The sequence below is a fragment of the Sabethes cyaneus genome, chromosome 3, assembly GCF_943734655.1.
Source record: "Sabethes cyaneus chromosome 3, idSabCyanKW18_F2, whole genome shotgun sequence".
Classification (NCBI taxonomy): Eukaryota; Metazoa; Arthropoda; class Insecta; order Diptera; family Culicidae; genus Sabethes; species Sabethes cyaneus.
Window position 1 is genome coordinate 234,146,950 of NC_071355.1, and position 23,396 is coordinate 234,170,345.

The 23,396-nt window shown below is 43.4% G+C and overlaps 1 protein-coding gene across 11 annotated transcripts in view; it reads right to left on the reverse strand.

Moving 5' to 3' along the window:
- Positions 1 to 299: 299 nt before the first annotated feature.
- LOC128743934 (uncharacterized) overlaps positions 300 to 23,396 on the reverse strand; it is a 150,976-nt gene continuing 127,879 nt past the window's right edge. For 5 of the 11 annotated variants that reach the window (XM_053840638.1, XM_053840645.1, XM_053840646.1 and 2 more), the window contains 20 exons: positions 23,228 to 23,376; positions 22,890 to 23,165; positions 22,540 to 22,827; positions 22,389 to 22,475; positions 22,233 to 22,298; positions 22,032 to 22,076; positions 21,451 to 21,492; positions 13,389 to 13,478; positions 13,244 to 13,323; positions 13,006 to 13,166; positions 10,811 to 12,942; positions 9,392 to 10,746; positions 9,174 to 9,289; positions 8,997 to 9,109; positions 2,386 to 2,507; positions 2,117 to 2,267; positions 1,789 to 2,045; positions 746 to 1,697; positions 556 to 677; positions 300 to 474 (listed from right to left, as the gene is read on the reverse strand). In XM_053840638.1, the coding sequence (XP_053696613.1) occupies positions 315 to 474; positions 556 to 677; positions 746 to 1,697; positions 1,789 to 2,045; positions 2,117 to 2,267; positions 2,386 to 2,507; positions 8,997 to 9,109; positions 9,174 to 9,289; positions 9,392 to 10,746; positions 10,811 to 12,942; positions 13,006 to 13,166; positions 13,244 to 13,323; positions 13,389 to 13,478; positions 21,451 to 21,492; positions 22,032 to 22,076; positions 22,233 to 22,298; positions 22,389 to 22,475; positions 22,540 to 22,827; positions 22,890 to 23,165; positions 23,228 to 23,376 (6,764 nt within the window). In that variant the 3' untranslated portion in view covers positions 300 to 314. Of the gene's footprint in view, positions 475 to 555; positions 678 to 745; positions 1,698 to 1,788; positions 2,046 to 2,116; positions 2,268 to 2,385; positions 2,508 to 8,996; positions 9,110 to 9,173; positions 9,290 to 9,391; positions 10,747 to 10,810; positions 12,943 to 13,005; positions 13,167 to 13,243; positions 13,324 to 13,388; positions 13,479 to 21,450; positions 21,493 to 22,031; positions 22,077 to 22,232; positions 22,299 to 22,388; positions 22,476 to 22,539; positions 22,828 to 22,889; positions 23,166 to 23,227; positions 23,377 to 23,396 lie in introns of those variants that run through there. The other 6 variants (XM_053840640.1, XM_053840644.1, XM_053840643.1 and 3 more) reach the window with 6 other exon arrangements.

Consider the following 23,396-nt stretch of genomic DNA (forward strand, 5'->3'; position numbering starts at 1 on the left):
GGAACTGTGCCCCCAACTGGAACTGGCTGCTGCTGCTGTTCCAAAGTTTCCCCTCCAATTCGCGACTCCAACCGTACCGTCATCGAAGACACCGAAGAGGACGACGATGACGACGATGACGAAAGCGGTTGTTGTAACGTCTGTTCCAACGGATTTTCCGTCTGTTGCGTTCCTGTTGCTGCTAAAACTGTTGATGTTGGTGGTACTGACGCGGCAGCTGTTGCCGTCGCTGCTACCGCACCCGGATGTTGTTGCTGTTGTTGTTGTGGTTGTTGCAATGATTTCTGGCTAGCGGCTCCGCTGCCGGCGTGATATCATGACGCGTGCTTTTCGGTCAGTTCGGCCCAACGTTGCTCGAAATACTTACGCATTCCGTGCCCGGCCGTACCAACCGGCGAGTCATCCTCGTTGAAGACCTCGCAATTGTCGAATATTTGCCGCACGTCGGCGATGAAATCATCACGGGATTTGTAACTGTAATAAGAAAAGAAAGAGGATGCGTTTCAGTGCTCTGCACTCTGAAGTCCATCCCAGCCAGTAGGTAAAGGTACTTACACCATGTCCTGTAGGCGTTTCTTGATGGTCGACAAATCCATCGGGTATTTGATGATCTTCCGATAGGTCGGGAACTGTTTGGTGTTTACGGGCAGCAGAAATGGCCAGGAATCTTCGTGCACCTGTGTAAGATAAAATTGGATAATTTAAATAATTGTATGAACGAAACTAGAGAACATCCGCAACTCACCTCCATTTCCTCCAGTACCGTCTTGCACGGGGCCAGCTCCTTCATCAGCTTCTTGGTGGCCTTTTTCTCCTTCTTGGCCTGCTCGCGGGCTTCATCGCGTTCCTTGCGATCCTTTTTGTCGGATTTGTGCGAACCGCTACTGCCACCGGTTGCCGAAGCGGACGGTAGCTGCTCTTCGGAGGACTCGCAGTGCTTTTCCGAATCGTATCCCGAACCGGAGGCGCATGCATTCGCACTCGACGGAGAATAGTACCCAGCGGAAGCGGAACCGGGTGTCGTTATGCTGCTGCTACCGCTATTGTCCTGGCAGGGTTGCTGCTGTGGCGTGTGGTGGCCTTCGTACTGCGAAGAACCACCGTCGTTGCTTCCCATCGAAACGTTTAGGCTGCTGCTATCCATACCGCTGCTGTTGTCAACGGGCGGCTGACTGTTTGCGTACGGTATCATTCCGGGCGCAACCGAAGCAACATTGCTGCTTCCGGCTGGTTGATACAGGTGAGATTCCGGCAGCATATGCTGCTGAGATTGCATCGGATGCTGGGCGTACATGTTATAATCGACCATTTGAGGCAGATGCTGCTGCTGTGGGTAATACTGATGTTGCTGTGGCTGAGATTGGTAGTAATGCTGATAATGTTGTTGATGTTGATGCTGCTGCTGTTGTTGCTGTTGCTGCTGTTGTTGTTGTTGCTGCTGTTGTGGATCATAGTTGTTGGTCAACGGCGGTGGCGGCAGTTGAAAGCTGTTGAGTACACTAGACGCCGGAGTTCCTTCGAGGTTGGAGTACGGCTGCTGCTGCTGCGGATAGGCAATTGCCTGCTGATGGTGCGAGGGAAGAGGAGCAGCTTGATGGTTGAACTCTGACTGCGTTGGCATCGGTGTGGAACACTGGGCGACGGCAGTAGTCGACGACAGCTCTTCATGGGTCGTGGATGCTACTGAATGTGCTGGACTGTATTAATGGGTTTCTCGTTTAATTTTAATTTGTTCTTCTAAAGATGGGGTAAGGGGAAATGCGGAACATTTCAAACAACAATAGCTACCTTAGAGGGGTGATGTTTACGTTCGAGTTCGGATTGGAAACCGGCGTGCCCGGCATGTGCGTTGGTGTCGTCGACGGTGGGATCTCTTCGTGCGATGAATTCAACGACTGGTTGGCCGACTGATTGCTAAGATTGGACTGGTTAAGCTGGGTCGACGAGGAGTTGTGGTTTTGCTTCTCTTTGGGTTTGCGCTGCGGCTTCTTCTTGGGCGGAGCTTTCGAGATGCAATTTTGGCAATACCATTTGCCTCTAGGATACTGTAAAAAACAAGACAAACTACATCTAGCAACCGATTCTTAGGGCAATATCTAATTTTAATTTCTCTTACCTTTAACATAGGTGGAATATAGCAGTCCTGATGATACGCTCGGGGGCATAATTCACAGTACACCATCTTACCTAAGGGTGGAGGCCGCTGGCCTCCACAGACTATACATTTTCGATCACCGGTAGCTTTATTCTTACACTCGAAACAATACCTAAAACATAAATCGAACATTATTTGTGCAATTCCGTAAAAAATTCCTCTCGTATTCTACCCCAAAAACAATACACAAAATATTTAAAATGTAAAACAAAAAAATCATCTATACTGACCAATCACCATCAGGAATCTTGTCCATTCGCGGCTTAAAGCAGTAGGTATGATAACCCCGATCGCATCCGTCACACAACAACAACTTATCCTCCTGCTCACCCGACTGGCAGAACTGGCAATTCTGCAAAAGAAGTTTAGAAGAGGGAATTGGTTTCGAGCGATTCTTCCTAAGCTGCTGCAGTATGTGAGTTTTGACCGCCAGCGGACTGCGGTAGTGCTGGCTGGCTGAATCGAGGCTGGCGGCAGCAGATAGACCGCTGCCTCCGGCGAAACAACCGCCCTTGGGACTTTGTGATGATTGTGGTGATTTATGGGAGTTACAGATGGCAGCGTTAGTGGTGATAGGAGGGACAGGACTAGCGTTATTTGCCTTCTTCTTCGAACTCTTTTGCTTTTTTGTGGGTGTTTTGAATGCTTGTTCGTTTGCAACGACAGCCTGAATAGGGGGGCATGCCCGCGTCGTTTGTTCGTTTCGTTCGTTTTCAGTGTTGGTTAGTCGCGCGAAACCAAAAAGGAAATAGCCGAAAAAAGAAAGAACAGAAAAGAAACAGAAGAGATAAGCGAATTGCGAATATTATGATAATGAAACCAAAGGAATAAAAATAAGGGAACTTTATTTTTAAGCATGCGGTTTAGACTACGAAAAGCACACATCGGATTTCTCGGTTTTGCACAACTTCGAATCGTTAATACTACGACGACTTTTTTACAATGTGTTTAAACGGTAGTTCAGAATTGAACCATGGAATAGTTTTTAGTGTATCAATTGAAAACTGCGTGCGTCCAGAACAAAACGTATGAGGGATGGTTCATGGATATTTTGGTATTTTTTTCCATAGGCAAAGTTACAGTCTCAAGTCCGGTAAGGACTACCGGTCTGATTAGCATTTTGTACATCATTAGCTTTGTGCGGCGGCGTATGCTCCTTAATTAAAGCGTCGTGCGAGGAAAAAGACAGGCCCGATTTTCACCTTGAATGCGGTCGGCGGTAACCAGACACCCCAAATACATTAACTTCGAGTTCACCGCTGTTAATAGTCACTGTCCATGGGATGGCTGGCTCTCTTGCTATCATTTTTTTGTTTGTTTTAGACGCATTAGTCAATTAGTCAACCTTTTAAAATCGTTTCGGCTTGAATCAAAAATGTTGACATTTCGTCGAATGTCAAGCGAGTTTGTCCAGTATGATATAATGTTTGGCAGATTTTACAACAGTCTCCCATAGCCCTCCAAATTGAGTGCGGCCTGAAGGAATCCTTTCACAAACATGACTTAATGTTGCCAGCGTCAATATTCGTCGATACAATCGGCTTGGCATGTTTGCAAAATCCAAGAGCAACTACGACTGCCAAATTGTGGTCCTTCGTTAAAAGCAAAACCGAAGCTTGCGGTCTTTTCGCGAACATATTATTATCTATTTATTACCTAGTAGCGCTAAGGTGACCGTTTTTAAATTTGCTACCTGCGGATCTCTTCGTATTGCAATTAAAATAATACTTTATAATTAACAATAACGGGTGGCAACTAAAATTTTGAAATTTATATCTCAAGCTGTCAAGAAAAAGACAACGATAGCTGAAGAAGATCTGAAATACTGAAAGGTACGAAACGATATAAAAACGGTCCGTAATGGGCTGTTCGGCGAAGCTTCCGTTGAATGTCGAAACAGGAGCGTTGTACCGCCGTCATGTCAACTTTCCGAATGCTTCTCTTAATTCTACCAATCAACCGTTTGCAATTCGTGGCTCTCCAGCTATTTTGTACACCGTGGCGCTGAAAATCCCGAAGAAATCTTCGATTAGGCGACACTGAGACGGATTTTTAGGTTTGTGTTTTTTGGGTACAAATGGACTCGAATGGTTGTTCAGGAACATTTGTGTTTTTTGGCGTAATGCGACATTATGTCAATCTGCATGATATTTTTGAAGAAACGGGATCAAAATTTTCTTGAAATATTCGCTCTGGTACACATCTTGATTGATAACCAATACCTCTCTCGGAAATGGCAATGTACAGCATCACTTTCTTTTCAAACTTATGTTTAAACTTGTATTTTATGTTAGGAAATGCAGTAGATTCATGCTATCCATGAAATAGTATCGATCATTTCCGGGAATGTGCGTCTTCAAAAGAGGGAAGTAACTTTCTTCGTCCAAAACAAAGCATTTTCCGGAATATTTTTTTATCAACCAGCGGCTTTGGGATTTCAGTGTCGAAATCTGTCCCTCGGTGTATTCCAGGACTCTTGTCTTCTTTCAGCACTTTATTTTGACTCTTTTAAATATTTTGCAAATGTACAGGTGGGAGCAATTAAACTTTTTTGCGGCATGCCGTTGGCTCACGAAATCCTTGTTATTGAAGGCACGAGAAAGAGAACGAAGTCCTTTTGCGTCCATAATTTTGACTGGTCTTCCACTACCTTGCTTGCGAGTAGTTCTTGGGGATCTAAGAATATGGTAAATAGTCAAAGCGGCAACATTTTCGCTTTTAAAAAGTTGTACCGTATGCGATTTTTACCAAGGGTAGCCAACTTCTAGGCTTTGCAGATGACTTCGATATCATAGCCAGGAACTTTGCGGCGGTGGAGGCAACCTGCGCCAGACTGAAGGCGGAGTCTAGGAGAATTGGGCTAAAAATAAATGCATCGAAGACCAAATACATGAAAGGAAGAGGCTTCCCACGGACGGTAACCGTTGACGGCGACGAACTAGAAGTGGTAGAGGAGTTCGTGTATTTGGGATCGCTGGTGGCCTCGGAAAACAACACTAGCATCCAGCGGCGCATCCAAGCGGGAAATCGAGCCTACTTTGCCCTTCGTAAAACGCTACGATCAGGAAGCATATGCCGCCGCACGAAACTAACAATGTACAAAACCCTCATTAGACCGGTAGTTCTTTATGGATTTGAAGCCTTGACGCTGCTCACGGAGGACATACGCGCCCTTGCCGTGTTCGTGCGGAAAGTGCTGCGGACAATATTTGGCGGAGTAGAAACTGAAAGCGGAGAGTGACGGTGGCGTATGAATCAAGAGCTACAGGCACTGCTTGGGGAGACTCCCATCGTACATCTAGCGAAAGTTAGCAGGCTACGGAGGGCCGGATACGTCGTAAGGATGCCGAACGACAGCGCGACGAAAATAGTCCTCTTCAACAACCCCACCGGCACCAGGAACAGGGGGCCCAACGTGCACGATGGCTCGACCAGGTCGAAAGCGATTTGCGACTTCTGAGACGACTAGGAAATTGGTGACGATTGGCCCAAGACCGAGTTGAATGGAGTGCTTGAAACAGCACGAGCCTCCCCGGTTCTATGCTGCTGAATAAGAAGAAGATCGTATACTTTTTGCCGAGATCTTTGTGCAATTTGTAGAAGCGTACAACGTGCTCGCGAAATGCTTCTTGTTTGGACACCATTTTGAGCAAAGCTTGGCAAGCAGAAGCAAAATAAAAAATACTGCCGGAAAGAGGAGACAGAGTGCTAACTCATACAAACTCTCATTTTGTTCTGAGCTTGTTTGTTGTTGTGCATAGACGCCTCGAAAACATTCCAAAATTTTAGTTGCCACCCGTTAATTGCGGTTCCAACATTCGAAGTAGCCCCTCTTAAAAACTGTTTCCGAAGTTGAGCGCTTGATAACCGGAGGTATCGAGTTATAGCTTATCACACCTCTAACGAACAGTAAATTAAAGTAGCTAGTCGAGGTGTTGGAAGGAATTATCAGGTTCTCTAGGCGACGTTCTAAAATGAAAACACTGGTGGAGATTGTGTTCTAATCATTTTGCGCAGGAACACACATGAACGGTGCGCGTAGAAATTCTTTGGCAGGGGTCCGTTTACGTTTTTCTCCAATTGGGTTACGATCAATACTTAGAACAATTTCAGTCGTGGGGCGGTTGAGGCAGCGGAAGCAGAACCGTAGAGTGATCGAAGGCTTGCGCTTATTTTCCCGCATTGCTGATTTACTAGGTATTTTAGCCAAGAAACGAAGAATTTTTGCACTCTCTGTACATTCAATTGCCCGTCCATAGTGATAAGAAGTAGAAGATTGATTTGATCGGTGTTTCTACGACTCTTCAAAAACATTGCTTTGCTCTTCGTCTGTTTCGCTGAGACCATCCTATGATTCTTGCTAGATCTTCGTTCATCATCCTAATCATACCATATCTGCTGCAGATGTTGTGGTAACAACGAATGCGGAGAAAAGTGAACTAGTTATTTGCTGACCATTTCTCCACAGTTTTCGACTGTCGAACCTGTGTAACGGTTTCCGATCAACGTGATAGACATATTCTGGCTAATCAGATTAAATGAAAGCTATATTACATTACAATAAAACCTTTGCTTTCACCAGGGCCTGATGGAGTGCACTCAGCAATTCTCAAAACTTGCAACGATAATTGAAATTCCTTTGTTACGGATCTTCAACCTTTTATGGGAGCAGATAAAATTTTTCTCCGTGTCCTGTATTGAAATAAGGACAAGAACGGTTGGAAGGAAACTGCCATGGATTTACAACACTGTGTTCTGGATCTAAGCTTTTGGAGTTAGATGTCTGCAACGTCATTATACCCAACTGCCGTGGTTACATCTCTTGCAGCAATTTGGGTTCATGGAGGAGGAGTATAAAGCGCCAAAAGGAGGACAGAGATCGTAAAGAACTAGAACAGTTATTCCGAGATAATGACACACGCAAGGTGGTCGACAGGTGGAAGCAGTTCTTCGATGAATACCTCAAGGGCGAAGTTGTAGAACGGGGGTGGAATTGAGGTGACGGCTTATTTCGCATGCTGTTCAGGATCGCCTTTAAGAGGGTGATCCGACGAGCGGGCATTGAAACTAGAGGCACAATTTTCTCCAAGGGTAGCCAACTCCTAGGCTTTGCAGATAACTTTGATATCATAGTCAGGGAACTTGCGACGGCGGAGGCAATCGGTAGTTCTTTATGGACTTGAAGCTGTGACGCTGCTCACAGAGAACACACGCGCCTTTACAGTGTTAGAACAAAAGGTACTACCAACGATGTTTGACGGAATACAAACTGAAAGCGGAGAGTGGCGGAGACGTATGAATCACGGGCTACAGGCACTGCTTGTTGAGATCGTACCCATCGTATATCTGGCGAATGTCAGTAGTCTACGGTGGGCCGGGCACGTTGTGAGAATGCCGGACGAAAGTGCGACGAAAACAGTTTTGTTGAACAACCCCATCGGCACCAGGAACAGGGGGGCTCAAGATGGTTCGACCAAGTCGAAAGTGATTTGCGACTTTGAGTCGGCGCGGTTGGCAGCCTAGAGCCGGAGTGGCTCGTGGTTTCAAGCAGTCGTTTCCATTCAACTCGATCTTGGCTCATTCGTCGCCAATTTCTCTGTCGTCTTGAGACTTCTGAGGCGGCTAATAACTTGGCGACGAGTGGCTCAAGATCGAGTTGAATGGAGACGACTGCTTGAAACAGCACGAACACACCCGATTATCTTTAGGTATACTTCACGCTTGCTTCTTACGTTTTGCGATTTGTTCAGCACTAGATTTTTCAACCAGAAATTCAAGCTTTGAATATGGAGTACTAGAAAGAGCTTGAGTTGAACAATATTAAGGAATTTTTGCTCTCGACAGAGATTCGAATGGTCACTTACATCTCCTCGAAGCCCTCACTTCGGGGGAATGTGGGAAGTGGACGTGAAACAAGCTAACAAACCCTGCTCAGATGACTCCGTTGAGTTTTAATACGCATTTCCTAATTAGATGAGAAATGCAAGCCACAGTTGAGCCTTCGTACTTGATCATTCGTGAATCAACGTTATCTCGCTGATAGCTAGTTCAAGCTGGATGGCAGTCTTTGCCTGAATTGTAGAATATATAGACATGGCTAAAGCATAAGAGCCTTATTTTCGGCGTGCTCGTACTTATCATGAACCAAAATCACCACCGTTGAATTGCCGAATTGGTAAGATAACAGGATTAAACCAGGGTCAGAAGGAGTGAGAATCTGCCGGTTGGCTTCGAGGTTCGATGCCGGTCTAACACGCCAGTAATCGTATGTTCTGTTCGAATTCTGGCTGGGAGATCTGTTAAAGTCAATAGGATCGTAGCACTGGCTCCGCAATTGTTTTGTTATCTAACAGTTGACTGCGAAGTCTGTTGAACAAAAGCAGGTCAGTTTTTGAATACGGAAAGTAGCACTTTCCGTATTGACAATGACTTACACTTATTTTTACTTTAATTTTTCTGTAATATTGTGCTTTTATTACAAAAGATGTTTTTTTTTTGGAAATCCGATGTTAAATTTTCCCTACCAGAAAGGTCTGTTGCAATCACAATAGTGGTTAGTGCAGATGTCTCATGGAAACAGCAAGCAAGAAAGGAAAAAAAATAGTACCGATTCAGGTTGTCCATATAAAACGGGCTTTTTTGTTAGTAGAAATAGTAATTTTGAAGATTTCGACGAAAAAAGGTAAACACGCATTCTACATCTTTTTTGGGCAAAGGATCCATTCTAACAACTACGTGGACACGGAAAGGTTTAGGATAATTTGGACAAACAAGGAAAAATCGAAAACTCAAACGGGAATCAAAAACTAAGACCAAAAAAATAAGGTGAAAATTAACTTACCGCCTTCATGATGCTTTTGTCCCACGCGACGCACGACTCGAGCACGTACAGTGCCATCGATAGTTGGGCGGTAGTGACCGATCGTTCGACCGCGTCGCGCCATGACACAAGCCCTGCAATTGTGATGATATGGTCAGTAAAAAATAAACTCAACCCACCAAAAAGCGCAATACCAACCTTTCGGAATGTTTTCGTCCTCGGAGCTGTTCGAGCAGTTGGACGTGTTGGCCATCGCAGCGCTGTGATTATGCGATTCCTGCTGTGCAATCACAGCCATCTGGGCTTCCGTCGTACTACAATAGGAGGATAATTGGCCATCAGTATGGATTAGCTCGAACCCACACCACTGTTGGATGGTGGGACGCACAAAATTGCATTCTCACTACTTTACTCACTTGATTCCCAGCGGCGGTTTAAGGTAACGCCTCTCGATGGCTGCCTCCAGTCCGGCAATACGCTCCCGCAGCATATCGATGGTAACCTCCTCGGCGACTTCGTTATCGCTGTCCCCTTCTCGCTGCGGGATTTGCCAACCCTTGATCTGCATTGAAGCAGATGCAACCTTGTCTTCCATCGCTTCGATCTGGTCCAGCAGTGCAATCTCCACCCGTCGAGCAATCGCCGGATTCCACGCATTCCACGGTTCGGACTCGATCCAACCAGTTTGCGGCGGAGCCGTCCGCGGATGAGCTACATGATACGGCGTAGTAAGATTAACACTATCAGACAATGACTCCAGCAGGTTCTGGCGCAAACTTCGCTCTCTAACTCCTCGCGGGTTTAGTGATTTTATGAAATCATTTAATTCTTCAATTTCGTTGATCTTCCACCAACCGTGGCGAAGCTGTTTTTCGATCGGTTTGATTTCCGGCTTCTGCAAGCTTCCACGAATCTTGATTTCTTCCAACTGTTTTCGTTCTTCAGGTGTCATTTGTAATGGCTGAAACTGATCACACTGTACGTAGGCAGTCAAATTACTCAAAGTAAGCGTCATATAGGCCGGAAGTGAAAACGATCCAAACTCTTCCGATTCGCCTTCCTGTTTAATATCGTGTTTTACATCCAACTGATTATCATCAACGGATTCCCGTTTAGTTACCGGCTTAATATCCGTCAATTGCTCCGATTCTTTTTTTAGTTTCTTCGCAATAACGTCGTTCATTTCTTCTTCGTCTAATCCAGACGAAGACAAAATGGATTCATTTTTAAAGTGAATATCCACTCCTTTCTCCAGTGGAACACTGAAAAATTGAATATTGTTACCAATATCCCAGCGATTGCCCTGTATCTGGCATATCTCTTTACAGGTAATATTCGTATAGATCTGCCGAGCCATCGCAGCCGGTGTGGTTCCTTTGAGCGAAGGAAGTGGACACTCGGTACTGCTCAAAGGTAGATCCTTATCGACAATGGAAAACCAACGTTCCATCAGATACTGATTCATACTGTGCTGGAATTCCGCTTTCACCTTCTCCTCCTTTAGTTCCATCATCTCCACATCGTTACCATAGAGAGCTTTACTACCGTGGCCATCCTCTCCCGATTCGCAGCCGGAGCCGATTTCACCATTCTCCAGTTTTGGCTTAATATCACAGTTGCTTCCACCAACGAGACCGCCGGTGCCGTTGGGATTCAGATCGGTGCAATCCTGCCGCTGCATATCGCCGGGATTATGTCGATTGGCGTCACCACTTTCCGTATCGTCGTCCGGAATGGTAATGGTAGGCGTTTCCTCTTGAACCAGCTGAACCTGAAGAAACAAAAAGCGTGTTACATTTCACCCCGACAAATCACAATCGATAGACAATACTTACATCCCCATCATCCTGCTGCTGACGATTAACGTTCACTCCTCCGATCTGGTTGTTCACCTCGACAATTTTGGTTTCGTCGTGGTTGTTGCCCTTTTGTACTAGAATCGCAGTGGGGATAGAGTCCTCTATATCCATCAGATGGTCATCCTCGCGTTTTTTCTTTACTCCCAGCGGAATCGGTGCCGGAACGGGCGGTTCCTGGTGCACCATCGGTGGCGGTGGTGGTGGTGGCACAGTCACGGGCACCGATGGCATCACCTTCGCTGCCTGTTGATCTTCAAACGGTGCGGCTGCCGCTGACGGCATTACTGCCAGATGATCAGCTTCGGAGTGCGAATCCGTTCGGCTTTCTTCGCAATTGCTGAAGCTAGTTCTGGAATTATCCTCTTCCTGAACATCCTGAGATTCACTGTCATTTGCGTTTTCTTGATTGTAGAAATCGTGCTTCTTTTTGCTTCTACCCGAACGCTTTCGCTTGCGTTCCTCCAGCCCAACGTGAAGTGGAAACTCGTTGGAATCTTTGTTTTCCTTATTTTTATCTCGATCACGTTTAACGATATCAGCTATCGTGGGAATAAAACGTGGTAAATCATCCTCCGGAGGTATCTCCTCGTCAACCGTTTCGTTAACCTGTCGCGCTTCTGTGTCCGCTGCGGCAGTCGCTGCCTCTTGTGCCAACTGACTAGCATACACCTCATCGAGAGCATTTTCATACTTGCTCACATCCGACTGGGTGGATTCCATAGCTTCTACATAAATACCGCCACACTTGGACAGATTCCAATACCGGCGCCAATAGCGATCCTGACCGAAACACTTCACACGCAACTGATTCAGTGCGTACTCCAGCTGTTGCTTGTTTTGGAACGATTCTTCCAAAATTTTGTCATATTTTCTCTGTGCCTCCTCTGCCGTCAGCTGTGCGTCTTCGTCCTCTTCCAGTTGAGTTCCCTCGCTCTCTAGATCACTGTTGTCTTCATCGTTTCGCTCGCTCGGAGCATCGTGAATCATTGACTTGGAGAAAGGATTATCGAGCTCGCTTGCAGCAGTTGTTTGCTGCGACACATTTAGGCCAGACATGTCACCCATTTCGTTGAAATTCATCTCTTTCGGTTTTGCCAGCGAATCATCGTGCATCTGTGGAAGTGGTGGAACCTTAATAGGGCTTTCCTCCATCGGAGTGCTAGTTCCGTTATTCAAAGGAGTCGGTTCCTGACTTGGGTGTATCACTGTTTCCTCCTTGTGATTGTGCTCCGATTCTGGCACCGGAAGAGGTGCTGGATTTTCTCCTTCACCAGCTGCCACCAAGGGGGGATCTGCAGCATCATCGTTTACCTCGGTTACTTCACCGCCGTCAGTCTTCTCCTCCCCTGGTTGGTGTTCAACTGAACCGGTTGTGTTACCACTTTCATCAGCAGCCGCGGCGGCGGCAGCAGCAGCGGCTGCTTCCTCTGCCCGTTTGGCATCCTCAGCCGCCTTCATGGACAACGATTTCTCCAGGGCAGCTGCCTGGGCTTTTTCGTATTGTTCCAACCGTTGTTTTCGCGCGACCAACATTTTGTATTTTCTGATTTTATTATCCAACAAGTACCGCTCCTTTTTCAGTTGAGCTTGTGCCTCCAGGCTACCCTCGATTTGTTTACAAACCGCCTTATTTAACAGCAAATCATTGCACAGCATTGCCAAAATTTGCGCCTTAGTTGTGGGATTGATAGATACAAATGGCTTATCCTTGAGCAGCTCTGACAGCTTGTAACGCATGTTCTCCGACAGTAGTTCGTAGAATTGTCTATTTTTATCACTGGCAGTCTTGATATCCTCTTCCGTGGGCAAATGATGACGCTCACGTTCCCGCTCCAAATTGATGCCACTCTGCTGTTTCACCTCCCCAATCGCGACCGCATACAGATATATCCGTAGGATTTCCGAAACATTCGAGTGAGTGATGTCAGCCTGCCGAAGCGTTTGCCCCAGCAGTGTGGTGTGCCGTCCCGGATTCGGTATACCGGGATCCTCGATAGCACACACCAGCAGGTGCGTCATCACCGACAGCAGTTCCTCTTCGGCTTCGAGCGCGTTGTCGCAGGTCAGCGCCGAATGCAGTGACTGTAGCGTAGGCAGTGATTCCATATCTGTTCGTTTGGATAAGCGGACGGTCAGTGGTAAATTAGTGGGTTCGATTAGAAAGAGATTACCCGTGGACTCACCGAAACCGAGGGTTTCACCAAAGTTGTGCAGGAACTCGAACACCATCAGCAGATCGGCAAAACCGGTACCGGTGAGCTTTAGTCCCGGTATTCGGGGCAGACCGGGCAGATCGGTTTGGTCGACGATTTCCGAATCTTCCTGGGGTTTTCTGTTGAGGAAGGATGAAACAACAGGATCGGTTAGAGTTAAGTTCCAAGAGCTTTACGTAATGATGATATATCTTACCTTAGTTCCTGAAGAATGCTGGTATCTCGTTTTCGCATGGCTAACTTCTTCTCACGTTGGATTAGTTTGTCCAGGATAACCTAGGTGGGAAAACATGAACATTTTAGTGGTTGATAGGGACAACTGCAACAAATTTTGTCTCTACCTGATGCTTCTTTTTCTCCTTCTCTTCGAATTTCCGTCGAAGTTCTAGCTGCTTGATCAGGGCCATATGCTGTCGCCGTCGTTCCCTTTCCTGTGATTGGATGGTAAAACATGCGTTACAAATGCTGTATCACAAGATTGTTAGCTTCTGATATAGGCAACAAGCGAGCTGCATGCATTTCAACCTTAAATCTAGTGCATAAGCAAAAGCAAACTGTTTAACTGCTATGTTAAGTCAAAGCGAAAAACCATCTTATCTTATATCTATACTGCTTTGAAATCTTACTGCTCTGGTCTGTGTTCTTTATTTTTATTAGTTGTAATAGAAAATGGGGGAAATGTAATGTAAAGATATTAAAGTAAAGTGAAGTTCTGTTAGCGTGGCCCGTTTGCGGAGCTATTGTTACAATCCTGTTAACTCTAACAATTGCTTCTAACAGAGATTCAAGCATGCGTCCATGTTCAAGTTAGTTAGTGCATATAAGATTTTCCCATGCCAACTTTAAAAATTTATCCCAGTATCTATTTACAATATTACATATTATAGTCCAACAATTTTTGGTTTGCAGTCAATTTAATCTGCAAATTGAAATAGCCTTCTTAAGCAACGCAGTTATTTTAATTGCTTAATGTGAAAATTATAAATTGGCTAATTCATCCATTATCCATCTTTACATTAAATTCATTCTTCCTACAAAGATAAAGATAAATAATCTTAGGCGTGAGGTCGAAAATGAAAAATTCAAAAATTGTTAATTTAATTTCAAGGTAACAAAGCAGTAATTAAAACTAATACTCAGCTGCTCAAACAAGCTTCAAATTAGTATCAAATTATGTTATAAAAATAAATAAATGAAGATACGCGTTCGAAAATATATCATTCCAATTTGATCCTACTTTCGCGCACCTCGATGCTTCAATTTGTTCCATTTTGTAGGCAAGCTCACTTTGTCCAATGTGCCCACATTACCAATATGAACGAGTCATACAAAATACTAATATCTAGCTATAAAACCCTTATAAAACTGTTGCGCCCAAACGCATTTTTGATACGAAAATGGTTTTTTGATTGCTATGAAGAATCTAACAAAGCCATTTAAAATTGCTGCAATAAGACAAAACACGAGTTTTATTTATTTATTTAGTTTGACCAACTGGCATTCTAAATTTGCAGTACTTCGAAGGCGCGTTAATTTTAGGCACCTATCATTCTAATTTGTACAATAAAATTTTATGAACCAATTCTGTACAACTACGGACAGTCCCAAAATATTTTATTTATTCCTTTGATAGCCATAGATCAAATTGATCGCGATGATCTGACAGCAAAAATATAACTTTTCTTCTCACGTCGTTACTGTACAGCTCGTTTTCCGCAATTTTTCAGAAAATCTTTATTATAAAATCAAAACTTTTGCAAGACCGTATTTAACTACTGGAGTACGAAGTGTAATCTACGAGCTAAATTCAGCTATAGTACGTTGCAGGTGAACATGAACGATTTTAAATCGTCGTTCTACCAAAAGCTGTTATTTACAACATGGACTTGCTTGCTTACGGCGCTAGTGTATATGGACAATTTAATGTACACTAGCGCCAAATCAAGCTATCTCATTGATACAATGTGTAGGTTGAGGGGATATATTTTCACGTTCCGTGCATGTTCATATCCGAGATAGTCGGTGCTAAGTGAATTCGCGGACATGTTAATAAACCCACACCGAATCCTCGCGTAGTTTTTGACAGATTACATTGTCCATTAAGATATCTATCTATCATTTATCTAGCTCCGCCCTTCTACTAACAACAATTTCTTTCCCGAAATACTTGTGACGATGCAGAGTATTCCCTGGTCGTTAGAAGCAACAAGTATTGGACTAACATTCCTTCCCATCCCACCAGGATCCGCATCCGGACGCGGCCGGCGTCGGTATTGATCAGCAATGCATGCAGGGACCTGATAAGGTTGCACAATGAGGAATAGCGTACTGTCCCAAGTATGCTTTTTCCAGCCATCATTTTGCAATTTTCATCGGCCCTGGTCAATAACGGAGCAGCAGCACACGGTATCCTACGCTTATGCTTATGCTTACAAACTTTATGCTTTAGAACTTTGTAGAAGAAAATTCAGTATAGTTTCAGTATAGAGCCGCTTGTAACTCAGTATAGAAAGTTATTGTTATTCTCAAACTTGCTTTGAAATCAAAGACGTAGTCGTACGTCAAAACTCTTATGGAGAGTACTGTAGACGGGGATGACACAATATGTGTCAATAAAATAATTTAGCTCTGCCAGTGATGATGGAGTCTAAACAAGTGTCGCACACTTAATACAAAGGAATGTTATATAGATTCCTGCTAACCAGTCCGTCGATAACACGTCATTCGCCTCAATTAACACGGCTCACCTTAATAAGGGCTCACCGTAGCCGCAAGATTAGCGAGTCTGCTTTGACAAGCGAGTGGTCGTGGATTCGAATCTTAGTAGAATCAAGCTATTCGATGTCAAGTGACTTTAGCATGGGTTTATTCTCAGGCCCCTCCATTTTACACTTCCTTCATGCTGAATTGTATATTTACCCCCTGACGCCTCTTGACAGTGTAAATGTCCCACCTATAGTTGAGTGTACTGGTCAGAGGTACGAATGAGTCCTCGCCAGAGACGGCTATAATATGGGATAGTACTGGCAGCGAGGAATAAGTGGGTAAAGTAGATCAAGCTTTGAAGGCAGGATAAACCCCAATACACACAAGTACGCATAAAATTTAATAAGCATATCGCTCATTTAATAGCGATTATAGCAAAAAGAAATGTAGTGCGGGTCATACAGTAAACACCCGAGCGATATCACAATAAATCAACGATACTGGTCGCAGTGATGAGTCCACACATGAAAAAAAATAAAGGGACTGATCAGCCGACAATGAGCTGGATTGAAGCAATGCTGTCAAGCAGGGAAATCACAGCCTCATTGGGAGATACGTCGATCACAATCTCAGCGATCAAAGGATGTCCTCAAGGAGGACTTCTCTCCGCCTTGCTTTGGGCACTGGTGGTCGACGCACTCTTGCACAAGCTATCACAGCATGGATATGAGGTCATTGCGTACGTCGACGACCTTTGCACCTTTACCCTTCATGTGACGAAGGAAGCCGAACTCGGTGCACTAAGGTTGCAGAGATGTCGTAACATACTTGAGGGGGATCAAATTGGTCACCTTCGCGTACTAAGGGAGTTCTAACTATCACCCCTAGTAACGACAATCTCTGACTGGATGGAGGCACGGCCTAACATGGATGTTTCGTACAGTGTAATTGTTACTGATCGCGCTGTATGGATCAATGGAGGGCCTGTTCTTCCATCCGGTACCATCTGCTTCTTTACAGATAGATAAAAAAATTGGGACTTGCACAGGTTCTGGAGTCTACGGACCCGGAATAAAGGAAGCTCTTCCACTGGGCAAATGGCCCACCGTGTTCCAAGCGGAAGTATATGCAATATACATCTGCGCCAAGATATGTCTAAAACGAAAGTATAGGTATGCTGAAATCAGAAGCTTCACGGACAGGCAGGCTGCACTACTGGCTCTCAAGTCCACCAAATGTGCATCCAAATTAGTTTGGGAGTGCAGCACAACCTTGAGAGAGCTCTCCCGCCAGAACAAAGTTTCATTATTCTGGGTGCCTGGACACTGCGGAATCGAGGGCAATGAGCTTGCCGACAGCCTAGCGAGATAAGGATCTGCTCATCAGTTCATTGGCCCCGAACCGTTTCTGGGCACCTCCATATCCGCTGTCAAAAGCGAATTACTGACCTGCGAAAAGCTAGAAATAGCATCCAGTTGGTATAAAGCGCAGAGCTGTAGACAAGCCAAACAGTTTATCTACTTAGTATGGAATCTTCATCCCAAGAAGGTAGTTGGTTTTATTAACCATGTAATACCTAATTGGGGCACAGTCTTACAACCCAGCTCAACTCCAGCAATGGGTATGAGCAAACCGCTATCGGGGCCAGCAACAAAAGACAATCTTCGTGACTGTCGCAGTGGCATTTTTGAACCCAGCGCCCTTCTGGCACACAAAACCAGTCCGTTGTACTTTGAAGGTTACATAATATGGTCGGTGTTAAATTAGACCGAACTAAGTCGCGATCAAGAATTTTCCAAGCCACATTTTACTCTAAACAGCCAGAATTATGAGATGTTTTCGAACGATTGATAGCTATAAACCATAGAGAGCAGAGCAAACTTTGAACGCGTTTTTCTCGAAATCAGGGTTTTGTGACTTGGTTCGGTCTGACTTAACACCGACCATATCTGCAAATCATAAAGCCTGGGCAAAATATTGCGGTCAAATTCGGCTCCCGTTATAGTTTGGTCCAATCTACGAATCTCTCACTTTGGTAAAAAGGAACGAACTACGAACCTGTAAGTGTTACTTCAATTCTTCACGTCTTGCCTCGCCCTAACTAACTATCGCCCTAACTATCAACAACTTTATTTCATTACTTTCTTCTACAATTTCCATCGTTTCTTCGAAATGCTATCATTATAGAATATTAGTCACAGATTTCTCAAACCAATTCTCTTCTTTAGATGAACATTTGTTTATCTGTTTTCAAGTTTATTTAGACAGACTTTTTCAAATAATGCACAGCTAATTTATTACAAATGACCAGTATCGCAACTAATTGTGTTCAAGTATTTGATAATTCCTGCTTCGTTTCAGAATTTAAAAAAAATATTTTCAGAAAAATGATCGAGACCGCAGTCCTATAAAACTGAATTTGTCTGTATGTTTCTTATAGACTCGGAAACTACTGATCCAATCGGCGTGAAAATTTGTATGTAGGGGTTTTTGGGGCCGGGAAAGATTCTTATGATGGTTCGAGAACCCTTCCACCTCTGAAACGGAAGGCTCCCATACAAATGAAACGCAAATTTCTGCACAACTCGAAAACTAATCAAGCAAATGAAACCAAACTTGGCATGTAAGGGTTTTTGAAGACAAGGAATGTTTTAGTGGTGGTTCGAGACCCCTCTCCACTCTGGAAGGGGGCTCTCATACAAGTGAAACACTAATTTCAATCGAACATATTATTATCCAGTCAACTAAAACACAAAATGTGTATTTCTCGGGTCAAAAGCAAGTTCTGATAAAGGTTGAACCCCTCCTTAGTCAAGAGCAATTATGCTCAAACTGACAGCACAGACTAACAGATGTAACACTGAAGCCTCATTCCATCGCCAATAAAAACGATCATTTCAAATTTTCACTTAAGCCAAGACTTAAACAACAGTCGCTGCGCGAGAACGCCGCTCGCCTGCGCTGGCGCTGTTATCTAATAATATATAAGTAAATTTATAGCATTGCTAAATTTATAGCGACCAACTCTGCGTAGCGCGAAGGCTACGCCAGGCGATGCTAGTGTCTAAGTTTTAGGGGTGTTATTGAAACGACGTTTTGTTAGAAAATTTGTTCGAAGTGTTACGTCTGTTAGTCTGTGCTGACAGGATACGACGCAGTTTGAAAATAAAAAAAAATGTCTATGAGATGCTTTTAAGCTTTTAACTTCACTTTGATAACTTCACAAGATACTTCTACACAGAAAAAATTTGTTCCAAACCTTAGAAAAACTATCGGAGTTACTGGTATGCGTTACTTGTGCTAGAAAGAATAGATGCCTAACAGTCACAGCATGCCTTGATCCACTTGCGCTGCCTGTGACTCTGCAGTGTTTTTCTAAGACCACGTGTCGCTGTTGTTTTGATAATTCACGCGCTCGTTTATTTCAACTTTTTTAAAATGTCTGTACTGGACCATTTTATGGGAGTGAGGATAGTTCCAAAGATGATCTATTAGTTTCCAGTGGTGATTCAGTACTAAAGGGTGGTCATAAGTACTCGAAGTTTGAACCGACCGGTAAACAATGTCCATAAATGGCATCTCCGGTACCGTGGATGCACAACCCGATATCTTGAACAGCAAGCGCGGGGGATCGACAATAACCGGAGGAATACTCTGTTGAACGTTATTCGCCCAGTAATAAATGATGAGAAAATTTTATTCTGGGTAAACCTGGGCGATAAAGAGTGTGATGATGTCGATAACGATAATTGTATTGAGTATTTTCTTCGAATTTTCAACGCTTGAATTTAAATAAAATGTATCATTAATTAAGATCGTATTTAGACTTTTCTTTGAACTGTTTTGACTGAAATCTCTCCCTAGTCTTTGCTCCTTTTATTTGTAACTTGTTCAGGGATGGAAAAAATCGCTTCTAGCGATCAAGATCATAGGAGCGTTCAGTGATTCAGATTCATTGACATCACTACTTGTAAGCGACAAATACTTTGTCGCGATCTGTATAGCTTATGATAAGCCTTATGTCAGATCATGTTCATTGCATGATTACGTTGAGAAATATAACAGATACAGACGATTGGTTGTGTGCAGCGTATGAATCTCAATACAAACAATATGAGTAACCTTTTTTCTCGCAGCTAGGTAAGATGTAACACTGTGATCGACTGCTGAGACTGTTTAGAGACCAACGCAATGTGATCAATGCTAAAGATTTACAGTTTGTCATGAACTGTAGGGATCGCGATCTGTGCGTGTGGCGATAACTCACAGATTTGATCAAAATCACTGATTTTCCATCCCTGAACTTGTTATTTTGAGTTTATTGTGTTATCACATGATAGGTTTGGTTCAATTTTGAAATTGCTCGCTTTTCTGTGTGTCCAGAATACTCCCAGAACGTGTCCGAGTGTGACCAATGTGATCCTGGACACTTAATATGATGACAAATGTGCTAGTTTTGTGATTTCGAGTACTTAGATTAGTTTGCTATAACTCAAATTCCGGAACTTGTTCCGGCTATATCTTCGGGACTGTACATCTGATCTGTTCATCAATTCTGTTCAACAACGTTCTTCTAGGTCATAACATAATCCGTTGTTGCAGTCAAATCGGTCCAGCCATTCCCAAAAAATCGTTTGTTGATAGATTTTTACTACTGAGACTGTTATGCGTTTATTTGTGACTGACTGATTTGTGATTTGTTTACTTGTGACCGACATAATTTAGTATTCTTTTCAACATTTTGGGAACAAATATGTTGTAAACTTATGTTATGTTTGAAATATTGAAAGATATTCCCGGATTTATCTCGAAACTGGTGAATAATCAGATGCGTTATGCGTTTATGGGCAGTATGCAAATAAAAACGTAGTTCAACGATAAAAATGAATTAGTTTCGCTTCATGTTCCTCCACAGAGTTCACATGCGCATCAATCTATCAATCACCTCAAAGGAAAAATTGTTGAAAATTGTGTATTTTCAAACAAAAATCACATAAAAACTGCGCAAGAAACGCGATTACAAGAAAACTTTTTCAATCCTCGAAATTTGATAAATTTTCATGTTGCTTTAACGCCAAACTATCTGGATCTACGCCCAGAAGCAACTAGTTTTGCTCAATAGGAGAAGAATTGCGTTGGAAATTGGGAATTGTGGCAGAGTAACAAAAGTTTCTCTCATCAATAGAAGAAGTTAAAAACGCTGTTTTCGTTGATGATATTGATGATTTCAGAATTTATTTGCTAGTTATAAAAACATTTTTTTAATCGCAAAGTATTATTGAGCATTCCATATTTTTAGACCGTAATGAAGACATGTAATAAAACAATTTATTCTAACTTTACCACAACCCAAGATTTTTTGATTACCCTACACCAATCCAATTATTTGATCTGCCCAAAAATGCGTAAAACTTTAATGAATGAGTGATTATGTAATCCGATTAGTTCAAACATATATATAGAAGCACTAGATTTACACACCCCATTATTAACCGAACGGCGCAAAATAAACAAGTGTGTTAGCAAAGTGTGTGGGAAAAAATATTATCTAGGTAGCTATTAGTTGTTTTTAAGTAACACGAGGAGAACGAAAAGATAAAGCTTGGAAACAGCCAAACCAATATCGTAAAACGTTAGTCTTTTGAGTTGAACTAAATGAAAGCTAGAATCCCTTAGAAAGACATTGTCGATGCCTACCATTTCAACGGCGTACATCAGCTCTTTCTGTTTGGCGAGTTCCTAAATGGTAGCAGAGAAGAAAAGTTGTTCCAAAGATATAAGTTACAAAGCATCTCTATTGGTGTCGGTTTGGTTTTGGTAAGGCTTATTTAGTGAAATGTACATTTGGATAGATAGACAGACAGGCGCTGCTGGTGGCATTTCATACTCGACTAAATGAAGAGACACTGATATTCGATGGGATCACCCATGACTCCATCCTCGGCTGGTAAACAGCACTGGCCTGGAGCGTTATTAGTCACAAATGCCGGATGGTAACGTTGGTACGACGGGCGAGGGAAAATTATGTGAGGATTATATAACTACCAATTGAACAAATATTACTTGAAACTAAAAAAAAATATAATTACATACGAAAACACAAAATAGACACGCACACAAGTCGTAATTTTTGTACTCAAAAAACAAATCTAAGGTGTGATCTTATTGTGTTGGCTGGCGATGGTCTACAAACTATGTGGAAAATGACACACACATTTGCTATTGACTATTTGCCTATTGAGGTGACAATACTATGTAACAGGGTGTCGGAGCTGTACCTGTTCTTTCTGTAATAGTGCCTGCTGCCGTTTCTGTTCTTTCTCCTGTACACAATTTTGTTTGGTAATCGGTTTACGAATAAGTTTTTTGCGCGAGTAAAAAATGCCAATGTTCGGATTGAATCGATTATTAATGAAAAGAAAAATATGTTTTGAATCAAAGAAACAAACGAAACGCTAGTGGAACTTTTTCTTGCTTACCTGCTGCTTTCGAGCGGCCTCCTCTGCCTTCTGTCGAGCCAGTTCTTCCTCCCTCTTTTTCTTGGCCTGTGCGAAAAAAAAGTGAAATTCAATGTAATAATTCGCTTTTTTATGTAAATTATAAAATGAAAAACAAGTGAAAACACTGTTTCTTACCTCTAAAGCTTGCTGATTTTTGAGCTCCCGCTCCTTTCGCTGCTGCTCCAATCGCTCGCTGCGTTCAGCCTCTTTTGCCTGTCGAGCCTGGAGCAAAAACAAAACAAGTTAAATTTTGTTTTCATCATTGTGCCACTGAAAAACAACAAACCTTCTCCTTGTTCTTGTTGATTTCGTCCTTGGCCATTTTCTTAGCATCCCTCAAAGCTTGCTGTTGCTTGGCGATTTCGATTCGCTGTTCCACCCCCAACGCGGTATGACGCGTGAACATTTTCAGCTCCTCCAATCTTCGGGCGACCTCTACGTCGGTCATCTTGATATACTCACCATCAGTAGCATACGGTGGTGGTGCCGGTTGCAGGAACGTTCCAACGATTGCTTTCGCCGAGAAACTGAAGTGGTCCCGGTTTAGATCTTTCGGTTTAAACTGATCCAGATACTGCGATAAAAGAGCGAACCAGTTTAAAACCCGCCCTGTCAATTGAAGTGTTACTATCTTACCAATTGCACCTGATTCATGCCTTTCATTTTGTTCAAACTCTGGGGTGGATAGTAGAATACTTCGCCCTTTATCTGACCATTCTTGGTGAGTCCCCTGATAACCGTCTCCCGCCGCCAACCCTTTTCCAGTGGAACCCGCAGCTCCTTCAAGTTTATCTGCTCTTCCCCTTCCGATTCGGACATTCCACTCTCGGCTACACTTTCGCTATCCGTGTTTGTGTTAGATGTACTATCCATCGATTGACTAGCTTCGATCATTGCTTGGCGAAGTTTTTCCTGCACGAATAACAACACCCGATGATGAGTTCTTGTTTCTAGACGGTTAAACAACTACTTACTATTTCGGCCTCTTGGGTAAGCAGCTGCTGCGCGGTCAATGGCTTCGAACCAACGGCCCGACTTTGTGCCAGCAGCGACGCTACCGTATTCTTTTTCGGCTTCGATACTCCCCGGCCGAGATTGCGTGGACGGCCTTCCTTGAACTGAGCTGTAATTGAAGTAAACTTA